Source organism: Chinchilla lanigera, unplaced genomic scaffold (assembly GCF_000276665.1).
Source record: "Chinchilla lanigera isolate Chin_1 unplaced genomic scaffold, ChiLan1.0 scaffold00031, whole genome shotgun sequence".
NCBI classification, from domain to species: domain Eukaryota; kingdom Metazoa; phylum Chordata; class Mammalia; order Rodentia; family Chinchillidae; genus Chinchilla; species Chinchilla lanigera.
In genome coordinates this window covers 9145215-9151400 of record NW_004955432.1, presented here as the reverse complement: position 1 = coordinate 9151400, position 6186 = coordinate 9145215, and the positions used below count along the sequence as shown (strand labels likewise).

The 6186-nt window shown below is 39.4% G+C and overlaps 1 protein-coding gene across 2 annotated transcripts in view; it reads left to right on the top strand.

Moving 5' to 3' along the window:
* The window catches only part of Lrrd1 (leucine-rich repeats and death domain containing 1), a 34462-nt gene that overhangs the window by 15290 nt on the left and 12986 nt on the right, over nt 1-6186 (top strand). The window contains exon 3 of one of the 2 annotated variants that reach the window (XM_013515910.1): nt 2121-2319. The exons of the other annotated variant lie outside the window; for it this stretch is intronic. Within the exon in view, the coding sequence (XP_013371364.1) occupies nt 2121-2319 (199 nt within the window). The remainder of the gene's footprint in view (nt 1-2120; nt 2320-6186) is intronic. 2 annotated transcript variants of the gene reach the window in all.

The following is a 6186-nucleotide window of genomic DNA, read 5'->3' as shown; positions in this document are numbered from 1 at the left end:
TATATATATATTGCCATGATAACCCCTTTGGGTAGGAGGAAAGTTGCCCAAAGAATTAATATATGTAACACTAACCAATTATCTAAAGAAAATGAGTCAGGCTACTCCCCGAGCTTTTCCTAAACACGAATGCTTAACAGGAGTCTTCCTTCAACAGTACTCTATCATCATGCAGCTCGTAGGCACGTCCTGTCCTCTAGTAACTACTAAGCAAGTTGTTAAAGAATATTTGTTTGAAGGAAACTCAAATGATAAGCCTGTCCACCTGTGTGGCTCTAACTCCTACTTCATAGGCGTAGTTCTCTAATCTTGCAATAGCCTGGCTGTCTACTCCTTATCCTAATCTCAATCTCTCTCTCTCTCTCTCTCTCTCTCTCTCTCTCTCTCTCTCTTTCCTATCACTTCTTACTGATCAGCTTTTTACTAGCCATTTGAATGCATAACTTGTCTTTAAGTGTCCTGTAAATTTTACCCAATTGTTACGGCTGATACACTGTGTCAACTTGAGGAGTCTAGAAGCTCAACTAAGTCACTCAGCAGTTCTACATCCTGGCAGGAGAAGGACACACCCTTGCGCTCTCGGATGTTGTTCATTGTGTCAGTTTGAGAGGTTTAAAATTTCAACAAAGTGATTCAACAGGAAAATAAAAAAAAAAACAGGGGGCCAGGGTCCTTACTTTGTAAACATCTTCAACTTGTGGCAGAGGAGGGCACTGAGATGGTATGGGCATGGCCAGATAGCGATATACAATATAAGGGCGGAAGAGCGGCTTGCTCTCCACCCCTTGTGCTCTTGCTGCTTTTGCTGTCTTCTACTGCCTTCCACATTGTCCCTGTGCCTCCATTCTGCCTTGGAGCCAGCTGCTAAACAGTCCATGGCAAAGCAGAGCCGGCAGAAGGCAGCAAGCAAGCAACAAGGCGCAAGTGGCAATAGCAGCTTCTTTCTGACTCTCTATTCCCACCCAGAACCATGCCAAACCAATCAGTGGACTAATTTAGTAATCACACACCCTTAATCCTAGCGTTACACATTCTAGACCCAGCCACCTCTGAAAACTCCCTACCTATGACTGCCTGAGGCTTGGGGGGGGGGGGCATCTAGATACAAGCCATAACAGGGATGTACTTTCTATAAATACTTATACAACTGTTATTACTTGTACTCTTTATTTTGCCATTGGATTATCTAGTGCTGGATTGTTTCATATGTCTGCGTTTTGTTCCCTAGACCAAACTGTACTCTTGAAGTTAGAGAGCATCTCTTATGCTACTTTCATACCTGGAAGAACACAACACAACATCCAGTATGTTCCTCGTTGTTTAGTTATTTCTGAGCAGCCTACTTATTCAAAATTCTTTAGTTCGCTCATAAGACAAAAGCCACTCAAAATATCCTTATGTTCTCTTATCCATAGTTGCTTCTTCACTTTAACAGTGTTTTCATAATTACTGTTACTTTGCAACACTTTGTACTAGGAAGTTTTGTTTTGTTTTGTTTGGTTTGGTTTTTCTGGTACGAGGAATCGAACTCAGGACCCTGCACTTGCCAGGCAGGCACTTGTGCCGCTGAGCTATGTCCCTGGTCCTGTACTAGGAATTTTTGAGGCCAGGTTGCTCAGCTATGTGACTTAATTTACTGAGTCCTTACCCAGAATTCATTGTGCTTGTAGACACATACACAAGAACGCAAGGAAAATTCACAAGCTGTGGGTAAGTGACGAAGTTGATTGATTGAGAATGGGAATACAGATATACATCAAACTTGGAACAGAAATGTTGGAGAATACTTCAGGGAGGAAAAAAAAGCAAAGAGGGTCAAATTTAAGAGGAGGAGAAAGGAAAAGGAGACAATGAACACTGAGTGTGCGGAGAGTAAAGAAAGCAGATTAGCAAGCTACAGGGTTGAGTCATTGGTCAGACTGGGGAAGTACCTCAGTGCCACATAGTATCTTGGGATTTCAGCAATTAGGAGTTATAAAGAATCCGTGAGAGAATGAAAATATATCCTTTCTAAGACAAAACAAAAACAAAACTCCCTCCTTTATTTGATTTTAAATAAAGTTTTAGTGATATAAATATTTATGGATTTATAAAGCATAATTGTTTATTCTTTGTAACAGTTAACAAGACTTCCAGAAGAGCTGTCTAATATGACTCAACTTAAAAAACTTGATATCTCAAATAATGCAATCAGAGAGATTCCAAGGAATATAGGGGAACTGAGAAGTTTGGTTAGTTTCTATGCATGTAACAATCAAATAAGTTACCTTCCACCATCTTTGTTAACTTTGAAAGAGCTCCAGCAACTAAATTTGAGCGGTAAGTGTCAACCATAATAAAATGTCTGAGTTGCAAATTTTGCTGACAAGATACGGAATGACTAACCGTCAACACAATGTATTAAGTGCCCATTAGAGAGAAAAAGCGGTCCTAGATACAGAAAATGAGAATTTGGCCAGGCGTACTGTAGCCCCATCACTCAGAAGGCTGAGGCAGGAGGATCACTGTGAGTTCCAGGCCAGCCAGGGCTACACAGTGAGTCCAAGGCCAGCCTTCACTGCATAGTGAGACCCTGTCTCAAAGAGAAAGGGAGAGGTAGAGGGAGAGGGGGAAGGGGAAGGAGAGAGCAAGGGGAGGGGAGGAGGAGGGAGGGAGAGGGGCATACAAGATCTAATTCAGCTGGGTAAGGTGAATGTATTTTCTGTTGTTGCTTTAAGTTGCATAATGTAGATGTACAGCATGTTTTCATCTGCTTGTTTGCCATCTATACTACTTTGGTGAGGTGTTTGTTGAAATCTTTGGTCTATTTTTTTTGGTTATGATTTTTAAAGTTGTTTTTTGTTGTTAAGTTTTAAGTGTTCTTTGTATATTTTTGGATAATAGTCCTTTATCAGATAACTCTTTTGCAACTACTAAGAGTTCCTATTTTGGATTTATGTGGGTTTATTTTGTTTGTTTGTTTGTTTTTTCGTTTTTTTTTCCAGTACCAAGAATCAAATTCACGACCTTGAGCTTGTCAGGCAGGTGCTGTGCTGCTGAGCAAAATCCCCAGCCCCTATGTGGGTTTATTTATATATTTATTTTTTGGTCTTTTTTTTTTTTTGAGACAGGGTCTCATTCTGCAGTTTAGACTGGCTTTGAACTCACTGTGCAGCCCAGGCTGGTCTCGAACTTGCAACGATCCTCCTGCCTCAGCCTCCCGAGTGCTGGGATTACAGGCATGTGCCACCAGGCATGGCAGTTTTCATGTATTATGACCTATCTTTCTTTACATTCTTATTTTTTTTTTGGTACCAGGAATTGAACTCAGGACCTTGTGCTTGCCAGACAGGTGCTGCACTACTGAGCTATATCCTCAGCCCTTTCTTTACATTCTTGAGGATATTATATTAGTTGCTTCAAAAAACTCATGTTAGGAACAACTAAGTCTTCTTTTCTCTTGGGATTGTGCCACATTTTATCTACATTTTGAGTCACTTTGCAAAGGTTTTCTCCAAAGAATGTTGATGTTTGTTATTGTTGTCATTGACCCAGACACTTATATTGTCACTAAAACTATCTTCGTATCACAGCTTAGTACTTCTGCCCACTAGCTATTACATTAGTTACTATGGTTGTGTGTCACATTTCCACAAACTTTACCTTCTTAAATTAATGAGGATCAGGAATCTAGGAGTAGTTGAGCTGACTTGTTATAGTTAAGGGTCTTTTATGAGATTTCACTCAACCTTCCAACTGGGGCTATAGTCAGGCTTCGCTGGGACTAGTGGAGTTGTTTCCAAGCTTTCTCACAAGACTGCTGGCAGCAGGCATTAGTTCTCTGACTTATGAGCCTATTACAACACGGAAACTGGGAGAATGAGGGACACAAGATTTACTCAAGATAGGGAAACAGTATCTTTAAAGACAATCTTGAAAGTGAAGTAACATCCCCCGTGCTCTATTCTACTGGCTATACTGACTGACCCTGGTATGAGAGGTCTACACAAGGACTAGAATTATAGGTTGGCATCAATGGTGGTGGCTAATAGATAGTGTTTCATCTATTCAAGTAACTGAATTTATAGTTAAGACTTTTTACACACACCTACAGGTCCAGATGCTTTCACTGGCAAATTCTACCAAGTATTTAAGGAAGAAACAATGTTAATTTAGAAAATTATCTTTTATAAAGTTGAGGCCAGCATTATCAGGATAGTATAATGAAACACAGACATTTCTGTCATAAGTATCCTGCATGAACATGGATGCAAAGTGCTTTAAGAAAATGAAAGCAAATCAAATCCATCAATGTAAAAAATTATATCATGAAGTAGGATTTATACTGGGTGTGCAAGTCTGAGTCAACTTTGCAGAGTAAGTCATAACCTATCATATCAATAGGCTAAGGAGAAGCCCTATGAACTTCTCACTCGATACATAAAAAGCAAACATGATATGATAAAATATGCATTTCAAAGAAAAGGTTACTACCCTGGCTAAGGCACACATGCTGGACAGGTGGAACTAGAGGCATGGAAACGTCTCATGAAACAGTCACTATATGAGCCAACAGGTGGTAAGTTAGGAGAACCAGTGTTGTGCTTGGGGACAAAGTCATAAGGAATAGAAGCTGGCGGGCAATTATCCAAAACCTAGATGATCATCCTGTGCCCTGCGACTTTGCTCCTCCTATATTTAACTTCATTAATCTCTCCAACCTACCCCCATGCTCTTGAACCCCCCCTCCCCACACAAGAGGGTAAAATCACTCTACTTAGTGGAAAATCACTGCATACAATTTTCTGGTATAAGTTGGATTATATTACATTTCTGTAAACCTTCCTCCTGTGGTTATAGATATCAGGCTAATAGTTAAACACAGTTTGTCAGTAGCCAGGCTGTACTTGAGTCTATTGTTATTGCCAAGTGAACTACTTTAACCAGGATGTCATACATGCTATGAACAATTCCCCCAGTATGACAATGCTGTCATTATAAGGGATCATAACCATCATTATAGTTCCATACCAAAGGAATGGGCTCTAAGTCAAATAGATAGCAACTCCCCAGTCTTAATGTGTTGGGAAGGTAGGTTCTCTGGATAGACATAAAGACCAAGAACCACCTATACCTAGAAGACATCTGGAGGGGCAGACACCTCCTAGGAAAGCCTCAACACCAGTGATAAGGTTATCTAATATAAGAAATCTACAAGCATCATCACAGAAAACAAAGTAAAATAGAAAATGATAAGCTGAAGAAGCAAAATGCAATCCCAAATGCCCAGCCCACCAAGGACAAGTCCAGAGCAAAAGAGATAGTGGAAATCAGAAGCCAATAAATGGAACTCTCTGAAATGATAGCAGCAGAAGTGAAAAAACAAATGGAAGAGGTCATAGAAAAAATTATCTCTAAGGTGCAAAAAGAAATAACTATCAAAAGGAAAGACATTAAAGCAGACATAGATAAACAAATAGATGAGCTCAGGAAAATTATGGAAATCATGAATACCAAACATAGACAAGAAGTGGAATGAATGGAACAGATCCAAACAAATGCAGGAGATTAAAAACTCCATTTAAAGTGTACACAGCAGATTGAATGAAGACAAGGACAGAATAGTAGATCTAGAAGACAGGAATGTGACTAGTGACTAGGAAAAGAAAGATTTTAAAAATAGCAAGAATCCACAAAAAAATCAATCCAGCTGCTACAGGATGAAGCAAAGAACAACAGTATAAGATTGAATGGAATCAGTGAGAAAACTGGAGACAGTGCAAAAGCCATTAAAAATCTGTTCACAAACGTCATGGCAGAAAATTTCCCAAATGTGGATGAAGAATTTGACAGTTGAATTCTACAAGAAATTTAGAGAAGATTTAATGCCAATTCTTTCAAACTCATTAATGAAATTGAAAGGGAAGTAGTTCTCCCTAACTCATTCCTGGAAGCAAGAGTTACCCTGATTCCAAAACCAGAGAAGAATGCAACCCAAAGAGAAAACTATAGGCCAATCTCCCTAATGAACACAGATGCGAAAATCCTTAATAAGATACTAGCAAACAGAATGCATCAAATCATCAAGAAGATTATACATCATTACCAAGTTGAATTCATCCCAGGGATGCAGAGATGGTTCAACATATGCAAATCCACAAATGTAATATACCATATTAATAGAACCAAAGACGAAAATCACATGAT